The sequence below is a fragment of the Dipodomys ordii genome, unplaced genomic scaffold (genome assembly GCF_000151885.1).
Source record: "Dipodomys ordii isolate 6190 unplaced genomic scaffold, Dord_2.0 Scaffold78, whole genome shotgun sequence".
Lineage (NCBI taxonomy): Eukaryota > Metazoa > Chordata > Mammalia > Rodentia > Heteromyidae > Dipodomys > Dipodomys ordii.
The window spans coordinates 6,678,645-6,705,237 of NW_012267294.1; the positions used below are offsets into that span (position 1 = coordinate 6,678,645).

The window sequence follows — 26,593 nt, forward strand, 5'->3', positions numbered from 1 at the left end:
CTAGGATGACAGGCGTGAGCCACCAGCACCTGGCTACAAGCAAACATTTCTAAGTTGTTATAGTGAATGGAAATCCCTTGGTACAACTACTTAAAGATAATTTTTAAAAACATAAATTGAAAATAGAAAAAAAAATCAAGCAAACATTTCTGGTGGTTTGTTCTTTATTGGCCTTACTTAAATCCCCTTGTTGTTAGCAAATGATACAGATATAGTCAGGATGAGCCCCCATCTTATTTCTCATCCATGTATGTTTATACTTAGCCATCAAGATTACAAATTATTTCACACTCAGATGTGAGAACTTAGTAAGAGACCTGTACTGTGGCCAAGCTTTGCTTTTCGTGAGCTGTCTGAATTTCCTCAAGGGCTGAAAACCACAGTAGTGTTCCTCTTTACTTTCGCAATGCGAGTGTGACATTTGTCACTCAGCTTCTGAGCAACATCAGTGACACATTGGGAAAGGTCGGTGGTGGTCCCCATGGCGCAGGTCCAATGTGTGACGTCGCTCCTCCTCTTTCTGAGTAAGTTCCATAACTGCATCCTTCTACATATTCTCTCTGTTTATATATATATATATATATATATATACATATATATATTATATGTCTATATCTGTACATTGTCTACTGGAGGTTGCTGGGCAGTGGAATGGGACCACCCACTTCTGGTGTTGTTAATCATTTTTGATTTATGATGACAGTGCTTGGATTCCCTGGACATCTGGGTTCTGGGCTGGGGGGGGTGGTGTAGCGGGGAAGGAGGGGGTCTCCTCGCCAGTCAGGGAGGGGAAGCCCTTACGTTTGTCTGATGTTGAGGTTTGCCTGGGTAGATTTGCCTTTGGGTGTGGCTGGGTGGAAGAAAGTTTATAAGGGCACTTACTACTTGAGGCTATGACAAAAGAAGGTTCTGGTCTTCCTCTGTGAGTTAATGTGAAAAAAATAGCTGGGCACTGATGGCTCACACCTATAATCCTAGCTACTCAGGAGGCTGAGATCTGAGGATCATGGCTCAAAGCCAGCCCAAGCAGGCAAGCATGTAAGACTCTTATCTCCAACAAACCAGCAGAAAACTGGAAGTGGTGCTGTGGCTCAAGTGGTAGAGCACTTGCCTTGAGATGTCTTAAGAGCTCTGGGCCAGCGCCCAGGCCCAGAGTTCAAGCCCCACAACTGACACAAAAAAAGGGAGGGGCAGAAAATGTGGCTAAATGGTAGCATTTCAGCAGGAAAAAAAATTAATAAAAATAAGCTCAGCCTTTCCCAGAAAGCACAGAGCCCATGTTTATTTATTATGATTCATGTTCTGTGTTTCAGAAAGAAGAGAGACAGTGGTGCCACGCAGGGTGGGCCAAAGCTTTCTCTAGGTCAGGGCCTGGGGGGCAGGGAGGACAGGGTTGAAAGGCATCAGAGGCTCTGAAGGGGAGCCAGGCCGGACACGAAGTCGAGTAGAATTCATAAGCAGGCAGAGCATCGGCTGAATTCTGAGACTCCCCCGGGACAAAGGGGCAAGGAAAGCTCAGTGGGAGGAGAGGTGAAGGACAGGAAAGTGGCATCGCAGAGACCAGGAAAAGGCCAGCCATGGGGATTCTGGATGAAATGGAAACTATCCTAAGGGATAGAAGGAAGCCTATGGGGGGGAAAGAGTAAAAACCGCAAATAGTCAGCTAAAAATTTGATATGTATAAAATTTGATATGTATATGCCCAGTATAAAAATAGTAAACCAGTAAACCTCCAACCCGTCAACTAACCACACACATTTCCTGTAAAGATTTAAAATACAGTTTGCAGATGGTGACGCATGCCTGTTATCCTAATACACAGGAGGCTGAGATGGGAGAATCAAGATTCAAAGCCACCTTGGGCAGGAAAGTTTGTGAGACTCTTATCTCCACTTACCCACAAAAAGGCATAAGCAAAGCTGTAGCTTACGTGGTGTGGTAGAACACTAGCCTTGAACAGAAAAGCCAAGGGAAGAGTGAGGCCCTGAGTTCAAACCCAGTATTGCACACATATAAAAACATTATTCATACATTTCAAATAAAGTATATATTCATATCATGCTTTTTTTTGGATGGTCATGGGGGCTTGAACTCTGGGGTTTTGGGTGCTGTCCTTCAGCTCTTCAGCTCAAGGCAAGCGCTCTATCGCTTGAGCTACAATGCCACTTCCAGATTTCTAGTGGTTTATTAGAGATAAGAGCTTCACAGACTTTCCTGCCCAGGCTGGCTTTGAACCATGATCCTCAGATCTCAGCCCCCTCAGTAGGTAGGATTACAGGCGTGAGCCACCGGCGCCCAGCTAATATCATGCTTTTTTGTAGTGAATATCCAGAAATGGGAGTTAGAACACCTTAGAAAAGTTTAAGTTGTTACTTACCAAAAGGTTATGGCACACAGGAAGTTTAGAACATTTTCAGCCACCCTCTTAGAGAACGGTGTGAATACTGCACTAGGCCACATGGAAGAGCAAATTACTGTCTGTCTGCAGTATAAGGGGTCCGTTGTAGCGTATCCAGGTTGTGGAATATTATATAGAAAAGAAAAGAAAAACAAATTACAGTTATTTGCAGTAACACAGATGGCTATGTTCCATCAATGAGGCAAGACACTTCTGAATCTTTCTATATACAGAAAGATTCTACTGTTTATAAAACTTAAAACAAGCGACTGCCCCCACGTTGTATTGTTTGGTGATGCAGAATTGTTAAGGTGAGGGCTGGGAAGGTGGCTCAGTGGTAGAGCGCTTGCCTTGCATGCATGAGGCCCTGGGTTCGATTCCTTAGCACCACATAAGCAAAAAGAAAAAAGTCGAAAGTGGCGCTGTGACTCAAGTGGTAGAGCGCTGGCCTTGAGCTGAAGAGTTGAGGGACAGCGCCAAGGCCCAGAGTTCAGGCTCCACAACCGGACCCCCCCAAAAAAAAGAAGAAGAGGAGGAGGAGCAGCAGTTGAGTGGGAAGAGACTGTGATCTGATGGACATCCAACTGGACGGGGCCTGACAACATTCTGCTTCCTGACCTGAGTAGTGATTACTTGGGTGTACTCGCGCACGTGTGTGTGTGTGTGTGTGTGTGTGTGTGTGTGTGTGTGTGTGTGTATGTCTGCTGATACCAGAGCTTGAATTTGCTTAGCTTTTTCAAGGCTGGCACTCTACCACATTAGCCACACCTCCACTTCCAGCTTCTGGTGTTTTTCACGGGGGATAAGAGTCTCATAGACTTTCCTTTCTGGGTTGGCTTTGAACTGTAATCCTCAGATCTCAGCTTCTGGAGTCGCTAGGATCCCAGGGATCTCCATCAGCTCCTGGCTAAACCTTGGAGAGTCTTACCAGATTTATGACAGAACCATGAACTCCTGGAGCCCCTCACGGCTGCTCTGCCTGCAGGAGCTGCTGTACCCTTGCGTTAGTCAGTGCTAATAACCTGCCACCTCATTTAACCCCCTTGTGGTCTAGAGAGCTGAGGTGGAAGGCAGCACTGACTGGTCTTCATTCCCTGTCTCCATCCTCCTTCCAGCAGGGCTCAGCGCCAGCCAGAGGGAGGTGAGGATCCAGGCTGGGCCGCTGTTCCGGGCTGCAGGCTACCCCACCAGCATCAGCTGCAATGTCTCCGGCTACCAGGGGCCCTCAGAGCAGCACTTCCGCTGGTCGGTTTACCTGCCCCAGGCCCCGTCCAGGGAAGTCCAGATCGTAAGCACACAGGACGCCAGCTTCCCGTATGCGGTGTACGCGCGGCGGGTGAGCAGCAAGGGCATCTACGTGGAGAGAATGCTGGGTAACTCGGTCCTGCTGCACATCACCCAGCTGCAGATGCTGGATACCGGCGAGTACGAGTGCCACACCCCCAGCACCGATGACAAGTACTTTGGAAGTTATAGTGCCAAAACCAACCTGACTGGTGAGCCCTGCAGGCTGGCTCCATCACTCTGATTGCTTTGGGGAATAGAAGGGGCTGCCTACTCTTCAGGGTATTCTGGGAAAGTGTTAAGAGTGTGTGTGTGTGTGTGTGTGTGTGTGTGTTATCAGTCATTGAGTGCAAGTGTGTGTGAGTGTGTGTGTGTGTGTGTGTGTGTGTGTGTGTGTCCGTGTCCTGGAGCTTGAACTCAGGGCCTGGGCATTGCCCTAGAACTTTTTCATATAAGCCTGGTGCTCTACCACTTGAGCCATAGCTCCACTTTCAGCATTTTGCTGGTTAAATGGAAATAAGAGTCTCCTGATGTGTTCTGCCTCAGGCTCACTTCAAACCCCGAGTCAGATCTCAGCCTCCTGTGTAGTAGCTGGGATTACAGGCATGAGCTATCCTGTCTAGCATCGTCACAGAAATGTCTTGAGGAAGCAGGAAAATGCATTCAGATAGAGACAGATTCTAGTCAAAATCCATCCTGGCAGCTTGCTTCCTGCGCTTGTCTTCACTGGGCACTCCATGTCTGAGCCTCCCCATTGAAGCTAGCCTTGTTAGTGAAGCAGAGCCAGGGCTCTGGAGCTGTGGCTCAAGTGGTAGAGCTTTAGCCTTGAACAAAAAAGTTCAATGGGGAAAGAACATGGCTGGTAGAAAACCAGCTCAAAGGCTATGCTACTGATGGGCTGGGCGTGCCATCTTTGTTTAAGGAGATGTTAAGCTAATGATAAGGAGTAAGGGAACTCATTTGTCAAGTATGGGCCAGCACCTGACTTCCTCTGTTTCCAGTGATCCCAGATACCCTGTCTGTCACCTTGAATTCCCAGACGCTCCATCAGGAGGAAGGGGAAGCCCTGGAACTCACTTGCCAGGTGTCCACAGCTACCGCGCAGCACACCCACCTCTCTGTCACGTGGTACCTGATGCAGAAAGGAGAAGGAGGCCAAGCTACCACGATTATTTCTCTCTCCAAAGATTTTCTGTTGATCCCCGGGCCCTCCTATGCAGAGAGGTTTGCATCAGGGGACGTGTGCTTGGACAAGCTGGGGGAAACGACCTTCAGGCTGTCTATCCGCAGGCTGCAGCCTACAGATCAAGGTCAGCTGTTCTGTGAAGCCACAGAATGGATTCAAGATCCAGATAAAAGCTGGACTTGGATCACGAGGAAGCAGACACAGCAAACAACGCTGACCGTCCAGCCAGCAGGTGATGATCTTCTTGGAAAATGAACAAATTCACTGAGAGTATTTATGGATTATCTTTATCTATTTATAAATACAGGGGCTTGAACTTAGGGCCTGGGTGCTGTCCCTTAGCTTTTTGCTCAAGGTTGGTGCTCTACCACCTATGCCACATTTCCACTTCTGGTTTTTTACTGATTAAATGGAGATAAGAGTCTCTTGGGTTTGTTTACCTGAGCTGGCTTTGAACTGAGATCCTCAAATCTCAGCTTCCTGAGTAGCTAGGATTACAGGCATGAGACACCAGTATTCAACTACTTTTTTAAAAAAAATCTCTTTTAAAATCTTTAGTTGACTTGATAAAAAATAAACTGAGCTAAATATCTGAGTCAATGTTGACACTTACACCAAAAGAAGGCAGAAAGAGCCAGGCACCAGTGGCTCATGCCTGTAATCCTGGCTACTCAGGAGCCTGAGATCTGAGAATCTCAGTTTGAAGCCAGCCCATGCAAGAAAGTTCGTGAGAGTCTTATCTCCAATGAACCACCAAAATCCAGAAGTGGAGCTGTGGCTCAAGTGGTAGGGTCCTAGCTTTAAGCATAAAAACTCAGGAACAGTACCCAGACCCTGAGTTCAAGCCCTAGGACTGGCTCACACACACACACACATACACACACACACACACAAAAGTAGGCAGAGAGGCATCATCTGTAACTTCTGATCTCTCTACATAGGCATTGGTCCAACCAGGAGGAAGAGGCTATAAACCATATGTAACCGTTATGACTGGGTGATAGAACGTGGAGGTTTGGGTTTTTTGCTGCTGTTGTTATTGTTTTGTTTTCTTTAGAAGTTTGTTAGTCTGTTTCCTTAAACGAGTGTCTGCTTCAAGCATCCAAGTGACACACGGCAATCCTGCGAAGCTGTATCGCATCTGCGTTCTGCTTAGGAAAAACTCCTCTGGTTATTCTCAGACAGAAAAGCGAATAAGCAACGAGGGCTGGCTGGGGCTGGGGCTCTGGCAGAAACACGAGCTCAGCACACGGGAGGCCCTGGGTTCAAGCCCAGCCCCAGAGTCACACAAAGGCAGCGAGCAAGAAATCATGGTTTACAGCCACTCAGAAAAGCGTCGGTTATTTTGTGTGTTAAGAAAGAGTAGCTAAGGGTGCACGTTATGTGTCTGCACATACCTCTTCCTTACTAGGACTGCTTTAAGAAAGCCACCCGTGCTGTCCTTTCTGGGAGAGTTCAGGAACAGCCCGTTGTGGGTTTCATTTAGTCAGGATTTGGGGGTTGGGGGGGCGTAGGGAGGTTACACCACTACAGAATTGCCACATACAATCTGCAGTCTGTGCACCCTGCACTTGGGGGAGGGTGTCTCTGGTACGGAAAAGCCAGATGCACTGAGCTTGTTTTGTTTTTGTCACCAGCGACGGAGTTCACCGTCAGTGTCACCACCGATGGCCCTGTTGCCGAGGGCCAGCCCTTGCACCTGGTTTGCCTGGTGCTGGGCAGTGCCCAGGCCCCGCAGCTCCAGGGCTTCTGGATCCACAATGGGGTGGAGATTGCGCAGATCGACGCTGATGGAGTCGTGGGCTTGAAGAAGGAGTATGAGGACAGAGCGAGGCAAGGACAGCTCCAGGTTTCAAAGCCAAGCCCCAAGTCTTTCTCCCTGAGGATCTTCTCTGCAGGCCCCGAGGATGCAGGCACCTATAGCTGCACTGTGGCGGAGGTGACCAGGACCCCCGAGGGCTCCTGGCACGAGCTGCAGAGAAAGCGATCGCCAGCCAGCCAGGTTCACCCAAGGAGGCCTGCAGGTCAGAGAAGCCAGGGCTGGGTGTGGATCTGATCCTCTAGCAGGTCAGGAAGGGATCTTCCTTCCAGAGAGCTCTGGATCACACTGCAGGGGCGAGAGGGGGCGGGCAGGTCTTCCTTCACAGTCAGGGGCAGGGGAGGTCAGGAAAGTGCCAGGATGGACCAGAGCCCTCAGGAGCCCCATTTCTGACTCATGGACACACCCTCACTTCTTTCTTCCTTCCTTCCTTCCTTTCTTTCTTTCTTTCATCCTTTCTCTCTCTCTCTCTCTCTCTCTCTCTCTCTCTCGTTCTTTCTTTTTTCTTTTTTTGCCAGTCTTGGGGCTGGAACTCAGGGCCTGGGTACGGTCCCTGAGTATCTTTTTGCTCAAGGCTAGCGCTCCACCCCTTGAACCACAGCACCACTTCTGGCTTTTTCTGTGTATGTGGTACTGAGGAATCGAACCCAGGGCTTCATGCATGTTAGGCCGGCACTCCACCCCTGAGCCACCTTCCCAGCCCCAACCCCCACTCCTCTAAGCCCCAGCTTCCTCATCTTCAACAAGAAGGCTCTCGGGTAGCTCATCCTTCTTGCTGCCTTAGATTCCTTGCGGGCCCCAGTTCCTGGCAGAGTGAGACGCACGGTTCAGAGCATCTCTGCAGGAAGCAGCAACGCCGCTGCTGTGGTTTGGAGAAAGTTTGACCTCCAAAGGCTCCTGGGCTGTGAGTTTGGTCCCCAGTGGTGATGTTGAGGCTTAGGTCCCTCTCCTGCAGTGATGGCATTTGTGCCATTCTGGGAGAGTGGTCTGTCACAAAGTGAGCCCACCCCGGGGCCCAACCTTGCTTCTTCTGCTTCCCTTTCTTCTTCCTCGCCATGTTCTCACGTAGCCAGGACACTAGCACCATGCTGCTGGGACCCTGTGACCAGCGGAATTATGAGGCCAGTAGACCTCTTTACTTTAGAAGATATCCAGCCTCAGGAACTCTATTATTGCAACACACAACTAAAATAAGCTGTTCAGCTCACTTTCACTTTACACAGGTTGAGACACCTTACACATGTTTGACTAATCAGTGTTTTTTTGTTGTTGTTTTGTTTTGTTTTTGGTCAGGGGTTGGAACTCAGGGCCTGGGCACTATCCCTGACCCTTTTGCTTAAGGCTAGCACTCTACCACTTTGAGCTACAGTACCACTTCTGGTTTTCTGGTGGTTAATTGGCGATAAGAGTCTCAGGGACTTTCCTGCCCACACTGGCTTTGAACCATAGTCCTCACACCTCAGCCTCCTGAGTAGCTAAGATTACCGGCATGAGCCACCAGTACCTGGCTCAATCAGTGCTTTCTGGGTAGAGTGAAGACAGACGACTCCACAGCTAATAGTAGAATTCTCTGAGTGTTAAATTCAAAGTCTAGGAAGAATAAATGCCCAAAGCGGGGGAAAAAATCCCACAAAGAAAAAAATTTAATTAAGGGGGAAAAAAAACGGAGCTAGAATTAAAAATACTTCATTGCACTTGCTCATTAGAGGCATCTCCAAAGAGACGATTTTCTCTTTCATGTTTTTCTCTGTCTCCCCACTGGCTAGAGATGATGATCCGAGCTTTGGCCTAGAGTAGCAAGCCAGGAAGTTGTGTTGGTGTTAGTTTTCACATTTGGTCTAACGCTCTAGATTCAGGAAAGACAATGTAGGCAGTTGACATATTTTCCCAGAGCTTAGTCTCTGCTTTGTGCATCTGAACCCCTGTGGAAAATACCTGCAACCTTTTTTCACCCTGGTATGAGGGAATCTGTGCCAAAGAGATCCTCAAAAGTGTGCCTCCCTGGATGCAGCTCCTAATCCTCTTGGACAGATAGCTTCCAAGACTCAAAATAATTCCTTTGCACAGGCTGGAGTCCAAACTGGGCTTAAAAGGTAGCAATAGGAAAACGTATTAGCATATTTATTAAGGACCTTGTTTAACATTCTGTTTTGAAAGTCAAACCATGGTTTCAAGTTTGAGCAGATTTTATCACTCTATGAATATTTAAATGAAGGGGAGCCCACTCTCACTGGGAGTGCAGAAAGTGCACACAGTGTGACTTTATTACTTACTGGGGGCAGTAATAAATGTAATGAATGTTGTTTTTTTTAATTCCTAAATGATCCTAGGTGAAACTAACTATAATGGTTATGCTAAAGTGATGAAATTACGAGTGATAATTTCCTCTCTAATTCTTAAATTTCACTTATGAGTCATTTTTATATTAAAAAAATTTTGAAGCATAATCATCAACCCCAATGTGGAAGCAGTCTTAGGAGCTGTTTTTGACCTACTTATGGAAAGTACTTTATTTTTTCCTTTGTAGTTTGTGTGTGTGTGTGTGTGTGTGTGTGTGTGTGTGTGTGTGTGTGTAAAACAGTCTAAGACTGAAGTCTTTCCCCAGCAGGGAAAAGCAATTTGTAGGTTCATTTAGCACTCTTTAGATTTCTAACACTAATTCTATTTTGCTTTTCTCCTTGGCGTTGAGCTACCTCTGCCTCTTAACACAAGAGCTACTAGCTGACCTTCCCTGAGAGCTCTCTAGAGTCAGCCAGCTGTCTCAGCCTTTGTATGGACCCTTTGTTCAGTCTCCTCAACAATGCAATAATGTGGGTGCTATTATTACCAGTGTTTTTATGGGAAAGAAAACGAAGGCTTCGAGAGGTCAAGTGTGTTTCCCAGGGTAATTCTGGCTCCAGGGTCTTGACCGCACACTCACAGCTGAAATGCCTAGGATGGGGGCACTTGATCTCTCTCTCTCTCTCTCTCTCTCTCTCTCTCTGCATCACCCACAGAGCAACCAGGACCAGACTTTGCACAATAAGCATTTGTTTGGTGAATGTCTGCATTTCTTTCTACATATCTTGGATTTCCCATCTGGGAGCCAGCATCACTGTTATAATTTTACACTGTAATTTAGACATAAGAAGGCTCTCTTCTTTACCAATTAGATAGATGATTAGTAGATAGGCAGATGATGGACAGATAGATGAGCAGATATATATATATATATATATAGACATAATATACACAAATTATAGCTCCATAGTAATTATTTTTATGGAGATATTGTCAACAGACATCTAACTATTCTATTTCCCTGTTTAAAACACTTACTAACCTAATTAGGACTGAATAAGAGAAAAATTGAAGGAGGAAGCTCATACTGAACTCTGAAAACCTAAATTCTAAAAAGCTAGAAGCTTAAATTAGCATAGTATCCTGACTTCTAGGTTCATACACCCTCCTAATTAAATACTACTAGGTATTCATCCAACTAAATATTATTCCTCAGAATGGACTGATTAAACAAATTGGTTTAAAAAAACTAACTTGCAGCTAGGCATGCTGCTTCATGCCTGTAATTCTAGCTAATCAAGAAGTTGAGATCGGAGGATCACAGCTCAAAGCCAGTCCAAACAGGAGTCCGTGAGACTGTTTTTTTTTTTTTTTGCCAGTCCTGGGGCTTGAACTCAGGGCCTGGGCACTGACCCTGAGCTTCTTTTGTTCAAGGCTAGTGCTCTACTACTTGAGCCACAGATCCACTTCTGGCTTTTTCTGTGTGTGTGGTGCTAAGGAATGGAACCCAGGCTTCATGCATGCAAGGCAAGAACTCCACCACTAAGCCAACTTCCCAGCCCTCCGTGAGACTTTTATCTGCAATTAACAAGTAAAAAAGATGGAAGTGGTAGAGCATCAGCATTGAGCGAAAAAACTAAACAAGAGTGTGAGGCCCTGAGTTCGAGTCCCAGTCCAGGCCCCCCTCGCACACCCCTAATCTAAGTGAAAATTCCAAGTGCATTCTTGTTTGTTTGTTTCTGTTGGCCACAGGGTTTGAACTCAGGGCCTGGGCACCAACTCTTCAGCTCAAGGCTAGTGCTCTAACACTTGAGCCACAGCACCACTTCTGGTTTTCTGGTGGTTCATTGGCGATAAGAGTCTCATGGACTTTCCTGACTGGGCTGGCTTTGAACCATGATATTCAGATCTCAGCCTCCTGAGTAGCTAGGATGACAGGCATGAGCCACCGGTGCCCAGCTTTCTTGTTGTTGTTGTTTGTTTGTTTGCCAAATGCATTCTTGTACTTTGCAGATCTTGTTTTCTTGGGTAGCACAGAAGGAAACAGCTTGATCTGATTTGTCCGAATGAGATGAGTCATCACTAATAAGATTTCCCTGTATTGTAGGAAGTTTTCCACTTATTCAAAGTACTCTTTTCCTCTGTAACTCACAGCCAGAAGTGTGGTCGTGTTGGCCGAGGAGCAAGCTGTGTGGGAAGGAGAGACACTCACTCTCGTCTGCAAGGCCGGTGGGGCCCCAAGTCCTCTGTGGGTGAGCTGGTGGCACATCCCACAGGACCAGCCCCAGCCCCGGCTTGTAGCTGGCATGGAGCCGGATGGCAGCGTGCAGTTGGGCGCCTCTCCAGGGAGCCCTCATTACCATGGCAACATGAGATTGAAGAAAGTGGATTGGGCCACCTTCTGGCTAGAGATTCCCTCGACCACAGTCACAGACAGCGGAACCTACGAGTGCAAAGTATCTGAGAGGCTCCGGCACACAGCCCCTGACCAGCCCTGGATGCGCAACATTTCTGTCACTGTAAAATCTCTGAGTAAGTGCAGGGCAATCCTCTTTGGAACTTGGACATCAGTCATTTTATTCTACAGGGCAGTTTGAGTGTCTGTCACCCTGAATCTCCAGCAGTGGTGTGTGTACTCCAGCAGAGTCTAGCTATTGGCTCTGCCAGTTAACCCTGAAATTGTCTATAGAAGATCCACCTTAGGCCAGGTGCTAGTGCCTCATGTCTGGAATCTTAGCTACTTGGGAGGCTGAGACCTGAGAACTGTGGTTCAAAGGCAGCCCAGGGCAACAAATCCATGAGAGTCTCATCTTCAGTTAACCACCCAAAAGCCAGAAGTGGAGGTGTGGCACAAGTGATAGAGTGCTAACCAAGTGAAAGCACAAAGCTCAAAGTTTGAGCCCCAATACTCATGCACACGCAAATCTCTTATGATCATCTTTAGAGTGGAACTTGTCATTCAAGGATAAAAACTAAATCCTATGAACCAGAGTTGACTTCTAGAGAAGACAGCCAAGCCTTTTGCATTCTGTCAGCTGACCCTGCAGCTCAGCCCTGCAGGGCTTGGGCACGAGAGTCTGACACTGAGCCCAGAGTGGGGGCGGGAAGGGAGGAAGGAAGGCAGGAAGGAAGGAGGCCAGACCACAGCGCCCAGTCTCCACCCACTCCACAGCAGCTGTCTTGGCCGCGCGCTGGAGAAACACTGTGTATTTGTTAGCTATGCTGAGAACAGTGGTGCATGATGAGGGGGTCAACTTGGGAGCACAGGGGTCAAAATTCAGGCCAGACTCTCCTGGGAATGGACCATGCAGACCTAGCAGTCCCGGGACACGGTCCCACACCGTGGCAAGGGCCCACGCTCGCGGTGGCACGTTGATGTGGGTAGACACATTCAGAACTGTGTCTCATTTTTTTTTCCATCTGCAGAATTGAGCTTACAAGTGCACCTGATGAGCCGCCGGCCCCACGTGACGCTAGCCAACACCTTCACCCTGTCCTGTGTAGTGGCTGCCAACTTCTCTGCCCTCAAGCTGCCCCTGTCTGTGGTGTGGCGGTTCCAGCCGGCAGGGTCTCAATCCTTCCATCAGTTGGTTCACATGGCCCATGATGGCTCTGTCGAATGGGGGACTCTCCTGCCTCAGTTCCATGAGAGGACCAAGGTCTCCCGCACGGGGCTGAGGTCTCAGCTCCTAATCCACGAGGCCACTGAGGAAGACACGGGAATGTATCGGTGCGAGGTGGACGTCTACGACAGAAATGCCCAGTCTTCTCCCAGGGCTTCCGCCTCCTCTCACCCATTAAGAATAGTTGTTTCCTTACCTGGTAAGACCCACTTGGAATTAATCTCAGCTTGGGGGGGGGGAAGATCCTATCTTGCCACGTGCTGTGGCCCATGCCTATAATCCAAGCACTTGGGAGGCTGAGGCAGAAGGATTGCAAGTTCTAGGCTAGCCTAGGTCACACAGTAAGACCATGTCTGAAAGCAAATTCTTCTTGCCGGGCACCAGTGGCTCACGTCTGTAATCCTAGCTACTCAGGTGGCTGAGATCTGAGGATCACAGTTCAAAGTCATCCCGGACAGGAAAGTTCATGAGACTCTTATCTCCAATAAACCACAAGAAAACCGGAAGTGGCACTGTGGCTCAAGTGGTAGAGCGCTTGCCTTGAGCTGAAGAGTGCAGGGACAGCGCCCAGGCCCAGAGTTCAAGCCCCACAACCGACCAAAAAAAAAATTCTTTTCACCTTGGGTATGTTATAGAAATAAGCATAAAGTACCCCTCCCCTTGGTACATCAGCACTCTGCAGTGAATTTCATACAGGCCAACATTAAGTTACTATGAGCAGAAGGACCATACTGTTGTGAAAACATTGACGAGCTAGCTGAGCACTGGCAGCTCACACTTATAATCCTAGTTCCCCAGGAGGCTGAGCTCTGAGGATCATAGTTCAAAGTCAGCCCAGGCAGGAAAGTGCATGAACCAATAAAAGGCTGAAAGTGGAGGTATGGCTCAAGTGGTAGAGTGCCAGCCTGAGCAAAAAAAGCCAAGCAAGAGGCTGAGGCTGTGAGTTCAAGTGCCAGTATTGGTTCAAAGAAATCAAACACTTTCCATGCCAGCTAGTCTCCACTGCTCTGTGCTATTTCTTCCTTTGCGCATGAGCCTCACTAGGGCACTGCCTGGCAGAGCAGTGCACTTCCGGGCACAGCTGAGCCATCTCCAGTGCAAAGACAAGCTTACAAGTAAAGTAGGTCACTTACACACCTATCTGGAGTGGCATCAATAATGGCAATTCTGTTAGAATACACCTGTCTACACCTCTGTACTGTGTTCACGTCTAAGTCAGTGAATTCAGGACTATGGTGAAATGTCATGTGTCTCACCAATGGGAAACAGAACAGAGCGGTTCGAGGTAAACACCACCCTATGTGAGGTTGTGCAGTGTCTTGTCTCTCTTAACTTGCATTCTCTTGGGAGAATGTTTGCCAAACTGAATTCCTTCTCATGGGCCAGCCTCGGATAGCAGTATGTTTTTAGACAAGTCGCTTCATCTGAGACCTCTTCTGTAAATTGCCGATTTGTTTGCAACTTCAATGTGTTAACTATTCAGCGCGCCTCACACAGTACCCAATACATAGCTCAGTGTGATCGCTGCCCAGTCTCTGTGCTGTTCAGCTATGTTTGTAGTAATAGCAATAATCTCCTTGTTTATTAATTAATTAATTCATTCATTTATGAGTTTTGAACTCAGGGTCTGAGTATTGTTCCTGAGCTTTTGTATTCAAGGCTAGCACTCCACCACGTGAGCCACAGTTCTACTTCCAGCTTTTCTGGAAGTAGAAGTAATTGAGGATAAGAGTCTCATAAACTTTCCTGCCCGGTCTGGCTTTGAATGAATGCCTTTGTGTACTTGTCCTTTCTGTGGTATTTAAAATGGCTGCCCTGAGTCTTAGCTTTCTTTGCTCCATAACACCGGCCACCTCTTTTTAAAAACCTAACAACCAGGTTTTGTTTGTTTGTTTTTGCTTTTTGTCATGGGGCTTGAACTGGGCCTGGGCGCTGTCTCTCAGCTCTTCAGCTCAAGGTACGTGCTCTACCACTTGAGCCACAGTGCCACTTCCGGTTTTCTGGTGGTTTATTGGAGATAGGAGTCTCCTGGTCTTTCCTGCCCAGGCTGGCTTTGAACCGTGATCCTCAGATCTCAGCCTCCTGAGTAGCTAGGATTACAGGCGTGAGCCACCAGCGCCCGGCAACACCAGGTTTTAAAATTCCTTTCCTAACATTGACTGCTCCCTCTCATTCTTTTTTCTTTTTCTCATTTCCTTCCTAAAACCTGGACTCGAACTCGGTTTCTAATGCTTTCACTTATTGGCTGGTACTCTACCGCCTGATCCATGCCTCCAACCCTTCTGATTCTTTTCAGAAGCCCCTCTCTCATGGATCTATTCTTTTCTTGAGGGTTTTGTTTTTGCCAGTCCTGGGTCTTGAACTCAGGGTCTGGGCTCTGTCTCTGAGCCTTTCTATGCTCAAGGTTAGAGCTCTACTACTTGAGCCACAGCACTACTTCTGGCTTTTTCTGTGTATGTGGTGCTGAAGAATTGAACCCAGGGCTTCATGCATGCTAGGCAATCACTCTATCCCTGAGCCACCTTCCCAGCCCTCTTGTGGGTTTAAAATTAGATTTTGGTTTATTGACATGGGATCTCATTATGCAGCTCAAGTTGGCCTTGTGATACTACTCTCCCAATGTCCTCGTGTTGGAATTACAGGCAGGTGCTGACACACCGGGCGTTGATTCCTGCTTTAAAAGTTCCTTTGAATTCACCCTCAACTCCCTCTCTTCTGGTTGTACACAGACAGTCTCCTGAGGTCGAATGTGGCAACTGCCGCCTTCACCTTGCAGAAAGAGTTCTCTTCTGAGCTCCAGGTTCATCTACACCCACCTCTAAGACATGTCTCTACTCCTGGTGTCAGAGCACACACTCACTGCTGCGATCTAAAGCTAGTCCTCTCCGATTGTCCCCAACATCACCTACCCATGCCCCACGTTAGGAACTCCTCTCTTCACCTCCTGTCCAAGCTCCTGCAGCAGGGCGTGCAAGGGTGTTTTGTTTTTTAAATAATATGGTGCATCGATGTCTTTGCAGCATCCCTCCCTTCGCTCTCTAGCCTTGATCTGAGCTGCAGCCACCCCACGATCACGTTGAGTTCCTCAGTAATCCATGGTCTCTCTCTCTCACCTTCAGAGTTGTTCAGGTTGCTCCTTTTCTGTGAAATTCTGTAAGCCCATCCTTCATCAAAATCATTGTTATGAACTCTTGCGGCAGCTCAGAGTTGCCTCCTCCAGGAAGTCTCTCCTTGCTCCTGTATTTGGGCTACGCAGCCCTTTGAGTGCTCTGGTAAAACTTTTGTACCTGTCCCATGCCAGCGGCATGGTGGATGTAATCTGTCCATCTCTGTCCCCACACCTCGGGCCCCTCTCACCGGGGCTGGGAGAGGCTGGCCTGTGCAACGGTGTGTGCTCAATAAACGTTAGTGGAAGGCAGACTACAGGCTCCCAATGGCAACACTGAGAAGCTGCTTGAAAGTGTAGTCGGCGATGCCAGCAGGGAGGCAGAGGGAGATTTAGAAGCGAGATTTATTGGCTCCATTGTGCCTCTTTCTGACCCAGCAGCAAAGCCACTGGGGCTAAATGACAGTTGACTCCCGGTCCTTCTGACCTCCCCACAGAGGACTGGCTACAGGGACGCCATTCTAATCAGCCCACACACAATTTCCTTTTGTTTGCTCGTGTTTGAAAATGCTTCCAACGAGACGTTGATCAATGGCGAATGCAGAAGTGCCCTGGATATTGAGCATGCAGACAGAGCATTAATAGTGTCACTTTTCCCTTGGTGTGGTACACGAGAGTCTCCAGAAGAGCGGCCTGTCGCCTAGATGCTGTAGAATGTTTGTGTGGGAGAGATAGGATGTGTTCCTTTCTGGTTGAGGGGCCGAGGGAGAGGCAGTCATGCCCTCCCTGGCTTAGGACACTCAAGATCTCTCTCACTGGCCGCTAGAGCTCTTCCATTTTCTTTCCATTCAGAGAGCAAGCTGAAAGTGAGGTCTCCTAGTCAAGCCCAAGAGATCGCCATCAGCTCCACCGCACACATCGATTGCAGCATCGAGTCCCGGTCCACCGGAAACCTTCCATTTACCATTATTTGGTACTTTTCTCCCATCTCCGCTGAGGCATCCTGGGTGAAGATTCTGGAAACAGACCAAAGCAATATCGTAATATATGGGGATTAATTTCGTACCCCACAGAGAAAGGAAAAGTTTTACATAGAAAAAGTTTCCCCTGCCTTGTTTCGGCTACACGTTGTGGGAATGGAAGACAGCGACCAGGGCAGGTACCGCTGCGAGGTGGGGGAGTGGCTCTCGTCCACAAACGGCACATGGAAGAAGCTTGGAGAACAGAAGTCCGGACTCACAGAGCTCAGACTCAGGCCCACAGGTAAGCCTTGTAAGGGGACTGTCACACGTTTTGCTGGAGGTTTGCCACCTTTCCTTGGGGAAGCAAAAAATGTGATCTGGAAATCCAAGCACCAGTGGCTCACGCCTGTCATCCTAACTAGTCAAGAGGCTAAGATCTGAGGATCGCAGTTTGAAGCCAGCCCAGGCAGGAAAGTCTGTGAGACTCTGATCTCTAACCAGCAAAAAGCTGGAAGTGGAGCTGTGGCTCAAGTAGTAGAGCATCAGCATTGAGAGGGGAAAAAAAAGCTAAGTAGGAGCATGAGGCCTTGAGTAGCAGGCCCCAGTAACAGTACAGACACAATAGTTTCAATATGTGATCTGGAGTCATAAGAATCGCGTATGCCTGCATATGTCTGCAGGCCCTGGAAGGCCACCCGAGATGGGAAAGGCACTCAGGTGAGTCAGTCTGGGGCTTATGGAGCTCAGGAGGAAGAAGATCCCTTTGACTGCTTCTCTTACCAGCTCCGCAGTCTGGTTTGTGCAGCTAGCCATGGTACGGTGTCCCTGGGCCTCTGTAATCACAAGCTGTGTCAATCCAGCGGGGCTCTGCTGTAATTTGGCCCAGGAAGAGTAATACGAAGCATATTTCTCCCACTGTGAGCAGAAACTGTACAAGTCTACAGGGACGTGTGGAGAAATTGCGTTTCCACATTTGGCTGCCTAAACATAAGGCAAGCAACAGTAGTTAACTGTTGGAATGGCTGGCTGAGGGGAAGGCCTTCTCCTCGGGAGGTCTTTAAAAATGTAATGGAAGTTCCATCCGTCCGCCCCCGGCCAAGAACGCCGCTTGCTGTGAAAGGTGAACGGCTTGATTAAGTCTCAGACTTCAGTAGGTCACCTCCACTGTCGATTAACAGAGAGTGAAAGTCACAGAGAAGGTTTGGGAACTGGGTAAGGTCCAATAGCATAATGCAAGTAATAAAACACTGCTTTCAAACAGGAGGATAACCATTGTGTGTTACTGTGTATTGGGCACAAGGACAAGTGGGGCACAGCGTTTGCTCTTAGGGAACACATCCTGTGGGGGCAGGGGCAAAGCAGCAGCTCAATACAAGGACCTCCTCCTCCTCCCCTTCCTCCTCCTCCTCCTTTTCCTCCTCGGTTTTCTTCAGTGTTCTCTCCCTGTTAAACATGGATGTGTCTCAAGGACAAATCCTGGACCCTTTTGCTTCCTTTTTCTTTGCTTTCCTCAGAACTTCTAAAATGCTCCCCAGGCTCTGATTGCTGCTATCAGGATGACAACTCTGTCTTTCTGTTGGTATCTCCCAAGCCCTAAGCCTCAAGATCCATCTGCTGGCTACATATTTCTACTTGGATGCCCCCGGGACCCCTACCCTTACCCTGTCCTAAATCACATTTATCCCCTGTGCCAACCCTCCAGACCCGCTCACATTCCTGCATCTGCGTGTTTGGCATCCTGTCTCTCAGCTGTCCCAGCCAAAATCCTACAGTGTGTGAGGAACCCTCTGAAGGAGGAGGGCGGCCACTTCCTGGCTTCCAGGTAGAAATGTGGACTCCATGCTGTCAGATCTTTGAATACATCCAGAAATGCTGGTTTGTCTTTTGTTAATGACTGCAGTAGTTAATCTTGATGGGCAGTTTGGTTGGTTGGGAAACACTGAAGAGATTCATAAAGGACATTTCTGCATCTTTTCTGGGGAAAAGATCTGCCCTGAATTGAGTGGCATCATCCAACAGGCTAGAGGCCCAAGGAAATGCAGCTCTCTCTCTCTCTCTCTCCTCTCTCTCTCTCTCATTTCTCCTCCCCTCCTCCCATCCTGGTTTCCAAGAGATTGCAGCCTCTGCCACACACTCCATCGGCCATGATATTCTGCCTTGCTTCCGGTCTAAACCATGAGACAGAAACTTCTTCTGAGACCATGAAACAAAATCGATCTTTCCTTCTTTAAACTTTCTCTCCGGTATTTGCCACCACAGCAGCACCAAAGCGAATGCAGACAATTGGTACCAGAGCAGTGGGATCACTGCGGAGCCCAAGCCTGCCCAAGTGGCTCTTGAGCCTTTGAAACCAGCTTGTGGGAAGGATTTGCATGTGTGGCAAAGCAGACTAGTGAAGTCCAAGAATGCCGCAGGCGGAGCTTAACAGTGGCTTCAGTGAGAGCTCAGAAGACCAGAATCCTGACAGGAATGCAGACTGTGTGCATGAGATTTCAGATGAGAACAAGGGCTCTGTTGGGCTACAGGCCATGTAGCTTACATTCTGGCAAACTAATTGGTCTACATTTTGTCCATGCCCTGAGGCTTCGAGTGAGGCTTCATTTCAGATGAATAATTAGTCCAAGAAAGGAACTGTCAAGACAGTGAACGAAGGATTCCGTCTGTGACGTGGTTTTTGGGGCATGGTTGTTGAGGCCACTCTTTACCAGATTTACAGTGAGAACTGGGAACAAAAATCAAAGCAGAAAGATAAAAAGCCTGCAGTCTGTCCAATCTGTCTAGTAAAGTTGGTGACAGGGAAGTATCAAAGATATTAGAGCCAGGCCCTGGTGGCTCATACCTGTCATCCTAGCTACTCAAGAGGCTGAGATCTGAGGATCGTGGTTCAAAGCAAGGATGGGCAGGAAAGTCTGTGAGACTCCTATCTCCAACGAACCACGAGAAAACTGGAAATGGCACTGTGGCTTAAGTGGTAGAGCTCTTACTTCAAGCTGAAGAGCTGAGGGACAGTGCCCAGGCCCAGAGTTCAAGCCCCATGACTGACAAAAAAAAAAAAAAAAGATATTAGAAAGAGATCACCTCCATGAAGAAGAAGCCAAATCCCTAGCACCAGGAAAGAAGAAAAGGTACCATGAGGGCATCCTGGGAATTGTCTAGCCCCGCCCTTTAATAAAGACTGAAGGAGGTAAAGAGTAAGCACATTTAGAAGACGTCTCCTTGAGAAGAGCGTGGCTGGGTGCTGTTCACACAAGGCTGGGGAGGACGTGGGTTCAGTGGCGCGGATTTCACTGTGTTCAGCAGAGCAGGCTCTTGGGGTCCAGGAGTGTGGTCACCGCACGAGCTGGCAGCCTGGTGCCATCACATGATGCTGGTTTCCAGGCTTGCAGCACCATAGCGTCACAGGGTCTGAAACCATGAACCAAAATAAGTCATTGCTCCCTTGAATGGTTTTATTCGGGTTATTATGATTTTTTTCCCCAAAGCCATGAAAAACTAACCAAATAATGACATCTCTTAATGGAGAGTGTTTACCACTATTCAGGGTCTTCTGAAATATTGAGGGTGCTGAACAAACCTCACTGCAAGTTTTTGTGCAGTGGGGGTTGTCAAGATGCCCACCCCAGTTCAGGCAAGGGATAAAAGGAAAGGCTCCAGGGAAAGATGCTGAGATGGGCTGGTCAGTGCAGAATGGGGGATTCTGTGTGAGGTCAAAAGCAGAAAGAATTTTGAGAAGAAAATAGACATCAGTCACAAAACCCTGGAGAAGACACATGAACCCTGGGTTGTCTTGATATGGGCCTTGGCCAGTCGCAGCGGTGAGATCATGAGCTAGACTACAGTGAAAGCAGCATCACTGGAGGTGAGGAAGAAAACAGACGGCTTCATGTAAACTAATATTTTATAAGCTTCTCCAGGAAGGACGGGAGAGAGTAACAACAGTTCAGGATCAGACAGAGCTTATTTTTAAAATAGATGAATATAGTTGTAGTAGGGTTGAAAATGTGGTGCACAATATGATTTCTTTTCCTTCCTTTTTAAAATAACTACTCTGCATATTTGTTCCAAGTATTCATTCACCTGCTGATTAGTGGAGGGAGGGAGGAATATATGTAGGTCAAAATCAATTTAAAGTCTGGCCTAATCCACTCATTTAGATGGTTCCCTGGGCTGGTGATATAACATTCCCTCTTCCCCCGGTCCTGAGGCTTGAGCTCAGGGTCTGGGCACTAAACCCTAAGGATTTTTGCTCAAGGCTAGCACTCTACCTCTTGAGCCACAGATCTACTTCTTCTGCCTTTTGGATAGTCGATCGGTGATAAGAATCACAGGCTTTCCTGTCCAGGCTGGCTTTGAACCTGGATCCTCAGACCTCAGCCTCCTGAGTAGCTGGGATGACAGGCCAGGGATGGTGACATCACCGTTGTCTCAAAACATTCAGTCCGTCACGTCGCCTTCTCTCTCTTCCATCTTCCAGGAAGTTGGGTGAGGGTCTCCAAAGCCCACTGGACAGGAAACGCCACGGAGCACAAGGAGGTGGACATCCCCTGCGGCCTGCAGGCCCTGGGCACCACAGGCTCCCTGTACTCAGTGACCTGGTACCGGGGCGGCCCCCGTGGCCCGGTGCAGCTGCTGAGCCTGCAGTATGATGGCCTACAGGAGCCAGGCAAGGATGCAGCTGGGCGTGGGGCACGCATGCTCGGCCTCCGTGTCACCCCCACTGACTTCGTCCTGAAGCTGCGGCCCGTGCAGATGGAGGATGCCGGCCTATACTGGTGCGTCGTGGCCGAGTGGCGGCTTCACGGCTCCCCGGGCAAGTGGGTCAGCCAGGCCTCTGACGGCTCCCAGCACATGGAGCTCAGGGTGCTGCCCGCAGGTAACTGGGGCCCTGTGCCACACGTGACCACCACACGCAGAGTCAGCACACCTGCTGACAAAGCTACGCCCTTCTCCATCGTTAGCATAAGTCTTTGATTCCTTAAAGATGACCTGATTCGTTGAATGCCAGTGGCTCACACCTATCATCCTGGCCACTCAGGAGGCTGAGATCTGAGGATCACAGTTGTTCAAAGCCAGGCCAGACAACATATCCCAGAGACCCCTAACTCCAGTTAAAGAACAAAATGCCAGAAGTAGAAGTATAGCTCAAGTGGTAGACTGCCAGTCTTGTGCAAAAAAGTTCAGCAACAGTGCAAGGCCCTGAGTTCAAGTCCCAATACTGGCATTAAAAAAAAATAGGAGAGAGGAAGAGAAGAGCATTATTATTTCTTTCTGTACTAATTCATTTGAACAAAGTTTACATGAGGTTTTCTCATCTAACATGTTCTGCTCCTCCCCCCCCCCCCCGCAAAAAAAAACCAAGGAGTTGTCCACATTATGTGTCTTTAACCATTCAAATAGTGGATAAAAAGGTAAGGCAGATGCTTTGCTTTTCCTCTTGGCTGATCCCCCAACCTTGGAATGCAGGGGAAATGAGAGCACCACTTTGCATTTTAACCTGATTGAACCAAAGTCAGCTACCGCTAAGTACCAACTGAATCAGGCAGAAAAAACAAGTCAACCATTACAAAAAATAACAACAACAACAAATCCCAATCACCTTTCCCAAATATCAAGTGCTTACTTTTTACCTCTGTGTATTCAACACAAACACACACACACACACACACACACACACACACACACACCACATCACACACACACCACACCACACCACGACCGGGACTTTGGTTGTGAGAGTCATGTTAGAACATTTCCATACCACAACATCTGCCCAAGGCACTGAATGCCTAGAGAAAAAAAATTTCTTGCGACTGATAACTTCAGAGCTTTTAGTCCCTGGCCAGGCCCTCCACACAGGACCTGATGCATGTGTGGTGGGGCACCATCATGAAGCAGGAGACAGAGGAAGAGACTGGGGTCCTGCTGTCACCTTTTGGAACATGTCCCCAGTGACTTCAAGTCCTCCTATGAGGCCCTGTTTCTTCAAAGATGAATTGCCTGGGGACTTTTATTTTTTTTTTTTTCAGTCCTGGGCTTGAACTCAGGGCCTGGGCACTGTCCTTGAGCTCTTTGGCTCAGGCTAGCACTCTACCACTTTGAGCACCACTTCCAGTGTTTTGGTGGTTCGTTAGAGATAAGAGTCTCACAGACTTTCCTGCCCAGGCTGGCTTCAAACCACAATCCTCAGATCTCAGCTAGGATGAGTAGCTAGGATGACAGGTGTGAGCCACCACGTCTGGCCAGGGACCATATTTGTAACATATGGACCATTGGGGGATGCATAAGAGCCACACCATGGCATGGTCATTGGTGCCTCTTCCTATTGCACCTTGAAGACATCAAGAATGGAGGGAGGGTGCCCTGGAGAACTTACGTGCAGGCCCTTGCCCGTTACTGAAAGCCGTTCCTGGGTGGCACAGCCTGGCATGTGTAGGGATTATTAGAAGTTTTACAATAAAAGCAAAACTTCTTTAGCTACACTAGTAAGTCTTCCCACTGATCGATGGCTGTTTACAACATCTCCCAGATGATTCACATTCATTTGTTTAGTTTTTAATGTGTGCTGGGACTGAAGCTTGAACTCAGGGTCTGAGCACTGTGCCTTATTTATTTTTTTGCTCAAGGCTGGTACTCTACCACTTGAGTTACTCCTGGCTTTTTTTGCTGATTAGTTGGAAATAAGAGTCTCATAGACTTTCTTGCCCAGATGGTTTTGAACTGTGATCCTCGGATCTCAGCTGGGATTGTAGAGTGAGCCACCAGTGCAGGCACTCACTCAGATCGTTCTCTTTGTGGGGAAGCTCTGGGATGGGGAGGAAGGAGCTAAGCTGACCTCAGGGACAGGCCAGCCAAGACCTCAGCTAGTGCTAGTGACTCCCATCTTGGGGCAGGAGTGCTTTTGAGGACACTGCATTCCCTTGGAGACGGGACAGCCAGCCTTGTAGGCGGGAAGCCAACACCATCTCTGATTTCTTCCCCAGGGCTCCACCGTCCTCTTCCCTTGTCTATTGGTCAACTATTTTTTTCTCCTAAGTGTTCAGACAGAACATATTATCTTGCCAGCCTTTCATTCCAACAACTATAGGAAGTCCCACACCCTGAGCACATTCCGCACGTGTTTTCCCCTGGAGTTCCTAGGCTCTGCAAAGCTGGCAGACTTTTTTTTCAGAGGAATAAATAGCTACTTACTAAAAGCACCGATTCTGGGACTAGAAGGCATGGCTCCTCGGAGACCCTTGATCCTGGCTCTGTATCTATATTGCTGCTCCCTGTAGAATCCTTGTAAGACAGGTGTAAGATTTTTAAGATGAATTCCACAAAGGCAACATTAAAAATTGAGTAGTCTTTATGTCCTCCATCACTGACTGAAAAAGCCCAGAAACCTGGGGTATGGCCAGTGTGGTTTCCAGTCATTAAAAAGCTTCAAGGAGTCTGGAGGAAACCGCACCTGGGCTCCTTGTCAGTGCTCAGGGCCATGATCTAGGGTCAGCAAAGACCCTCAGGGGGAAGATTTTTATTTTAATTTTATTATTCTGTTTTATTTCATTTCTTTTGGTTTTATTGCAGGTACTGGGGCTTGAATTCAGGGCTTGGGCATGCTAGCTTAACTTTTTTCACTTAAGGCTAGTACTCTGTCACTTAAGCCACACCTCTACTTCTAGCTTTTTGCTGGTTAACTGGAGATAAGAGTCTCACAGACTTTCCTGTCCAGGCTGGCTTTGCACCAGGATCCTCAGATCACAGCCTCTTGAGTAGCTAGGATTATAGGCATAAGCCATGGCACCCACCTTAAAATAGCATTTTTAGCTAGTCATTAGAACATTTGTTCTAGGTAAATGCAGGCCACATTTATTTGCTAGTATCTCTTGTTTAGCTGTATTTTTTTTTCAATAAGGCTTTTTTTTTTTTTTTGGTTGTCGTGGAACTTGAACTCTAGGCCTGGGCGCTGTCCCTGAGCTCTTCAGCTCAAGGCAAGCCATCTACCACTTGAGCCACAGCGCCACTTCCTAGCTGTATTTTTTTTTTGTCTCTCTCTCTCTTTTTTTTTTTTTTTTGCTAGAGGAGTGCTTGGCCACTGAGTTACATCCCAGCCCTGCTAGTATCTTCTTTAAGTGTCTGCCTTTCTGCTTCAAGGGTTTGTAAATGTGGTCCTTTGACCAGCAGCCCTGGGGACCTATGATGTTTACAGTCCTGTCCTCTCTGCTTCCCTGGCCAAATGGACAGCTGTGCACACTCCCCACATCTGTGGGAGGATTGTTCTTCCCAGAGGGCCCAGCTACCAAGGGTCAGAGGCGTCCGCCTGCTTCTATATGGAGTCTTCAGCCTTGGGGTCACAAGCCAGGAGATTTGATTCAGATCCACAGAAGTTATTGGGAAACACATGACACCATCAGGCATCCTTAACCACTTCTAGTCAAACAAAAGAGGTTAAAAGGGAAGGAAAGGCCCGCGCATGACTGGAGGGCTTTGAAAAGGGAGCCAGGTGTGCTGTGTCCCAGGAAAGGGAGGCAGGACTGGGCACAGGGTGGTCAGGACGGCCTGCATGGCCTAGAGGAATAAGAGAGGGAGGTAACAGCCCAGAAGGTCAGGACAGGCACTCAGGGGAGGGGAGGGTGTCTGGGGGATTTGTGACTGGCTTAGGGGCGACAGGGCTGGGGGGCAAGGGAGGGTGAGGCCGAGAATCATGGCGGTGTGTGTGTGTGCAGGCTGTGTGTGTGTGCAGGCTGTGTGTGTGATGTGTGCGCCAGCAGCAGCCGTGGGAATAGCTCTGTTAAAAATTCAGCAGCCGCCACACAGTGGAGAAGGAGGGCTGAATTATAGATAGCGGCTCTAAGGGGAGAAGATTAAAGGCAAGGTTTCTTCTTTGGTTTTGTTTTGCTTGGGGGTTGGTGGTTTTATGTAGGTCATTGGTGGGGAATGGCTGGGAAGGGGAGTGGGGGAGTGTGTGCTGGTGGCAGGAGGGCGGGCCCTGGTCTGCCTCTGTCCTGGGCTCTCCTGTGGGGCGGGGTGGGAGTGGGGAGCAGCCTGTGCCAAGTGGCCATGTGATTTCCCATCTATTTGCCCAGAACAGCACGTGGCGGGGGGGGGGGGGGAGGTGATTGACAGGCCGGGGAAGCCACTCTGATGATTCTATTTTTTCACCTTTTGGTTGCAGAGTTGACATTCCCTTCCAGAATCTGCTCACGGCCACTGTTGGTCCACTTTCTGGTGGTCTGCCCGTTGGTATTGCTCGTCCTTCTGCTCCTTTCCCTCCTCTGCGTGCTCAGCCAGGCCAGGAAACGCTCCAGGCTGCGCCCTGGCGCACAGAAAGCCAAGGCTGTGCTTGTGGGCCTGGGAGGGGCGGACAGCTGCCCTGCTGAGGACCGGGACAGCCACTGAGACCTGAGCCAAGGCCCCGCAACTGCCTGGAAGGAGTGTGGTGGGCCTTTGGGGGTGGACGGGCCAGGGTGAGAACGGATCCCACTTCTGCTCTTCACTGACTTTGGCTGTAGACATGCTCCCCAGGGAACCAAGGGCATGTAGCGGGGCCCTTGGGTGGGACTAGGCCCTGCTATGCGATTCTTCGTGTGTTACTTCCCCCAGCCCCCTAGCAGCAACAGGGACCCCACCCAGAGGGAGAGAGGGGTCTGCCTCTCATGGTCTTAGGTGCCCACATGCCCCCTTGGAACACCCCCCCCGAAACACCCCACATTGCCCCCCCATCTTTCTTCTTCAGCTTAGAGGCTTGAGGAAGAGCCTACTTACTGTCTTTAGGGTCAATGGAATCGCCTTCTAGCTTGCTCAACTCGGACCTGCCTACCCTGGCAGGATGTACCTGCTTTCCAGCCGGAAATCCAGTTTTCTTCCCTTATCCATTGAGAGCTTAAGAGACGATGTTTAAGCAATGTTGCTTCTTTGAGTCATCCTAGCTGCTTAGGAGGCTGAAATCTGAGGAT

The 26,593-nt window shown here is 48.6% G+C and overlaps 1 protein-coding gene across 1 annotated transcript; it reads left to right on the forward strand.

The window, feature by feature from the left end:
- The first annotated feature begins 481 nt into the window (after positions 1-481).
- On the forward strand, positions 482-26,359 carry Cd101 (CD101 molecule). Its single transcript, XM_013024674.1, is given in 9 exon segments — positions 482-524; positions 3,514-3,894; positions 4,684-5,100; positions 6,506-6,892; positions 11,122-11,499; positions 12,394-12,789; positions 16,549-16,959; positions 21,133-21,531; positions 25,813-26,359. Coding segments are annotated over 9 exon segments (3,036 nt in total). The 3' UTR covers positions 26,037-26,359.
- Positions 26,360-26,593: the final 234 nt, after the last annotated feature.